At 38.4% G+C, this 947-nt stretch overlaps 1 protein-coding gene across 1 annotated transcript; it reads right to left on the minus strand.

Annotated features, from left to right (window-relative positions):
* Nucleotides 1-500: 500 nt before the first annotated feature.
* Nucleotides 501-947, minus strand: LOC107441791 (transposable element Tcb1 transposase). Its single transcript, XM_043040508.2, has one exon. It carries the CDS (start codon nucleotides 945-947, stop codon nucleotides 501-503), a length of 447 nt encoding a protein of 148 aa, XP_042896442.2.

Below are 947 nucleotides of genomic sequence, written 5' to 3' on the forward strand. Positions count from 1 at the left end.
GTAGTCTTTTATTAGTTAATAGGCTGATAATTGTCTTTTTAAACTTTATTTATAAAGTCGGGGTTCCACTGAAAGAAGGTAGATCCATAGCCGAAAAAAATTGGGAACAATGGATTTAAGCTATATTGCCTTGCAAAAACAAATCCTAAACTGTTATACAATAACTCAACAAATGTCCGCAAATTCACTGAAATATCTATTTATTATTTTTCCTTGAAACTGAAAAACAAACTAAAATTTAAAATATCAACTAAACAACTTACCGGTCTCACAACTTGGGATGTCATTGCTTCCAGGAACCAATAACAGATAATCTAAAAAGAAGCAAAAATTTTACATAACGCATACCTGCCAACTCTTCCGGATTTTTCGGAAGATTTTATTTTCATATTTAAAGTGGTAGTAAATATATACTATTTTTTCTTTTATTAGTTGAGTGGTAGTGGTACAAATAAATTATTAAACTTTCAAAACAAACAAACGATAACAAGAGATCGAAATCAGTATTTTGTGTATCCACCACGTGCCGCAATAAGTGCTGCTACACGACGTGGCATGGAGTCAAACAAATTTTGAATGTCTGTCTGAGGAAGAGCATTCCATATTGCTTGTATGCGTACCCAAAGTTCGTCTGTAGAAGCAACAGGACGAGGATCATGAGCGAGACGCCGACCAACGAAATCCCACACATGTTCAATCTGCGACATAACCGGTGAATACACAGGCCAAGGATGAAGCTGTACCTGCCGCGATGCAAGGAAGGATTGAACAGTCCTAGCAATATGAGGGCGGGCATTGTCCTGTTGAAATGCAGCGCCTGGCAAGGCTTGAAGGAAGGGAGCAGCTTGGGGCTGTAGAACTTCACTGCTGTACCGATTGTTGTTAAGATTACCCACAATTCGTAGCAATTGAGATCGTCCATGATATGCTATGGCACCCCAGACCAT

Source organism: Parasteatoda tepidariorum, chromosome 9, assembly GCF_043381705.1.
Source record: "Parasteatoda tepidariorum isolate YZ-2023 chromosome 9, CAS_Ptep_4.0, whole genome shotgun sequence".
In the NCBI taxonomy this organism is placed as follows: Eukaryota; Metazoa; Arthropoda; class Arachnida; order Araneae; family Theridiidae; genus Parasteatoda; species Parasteatoda tepidariorum.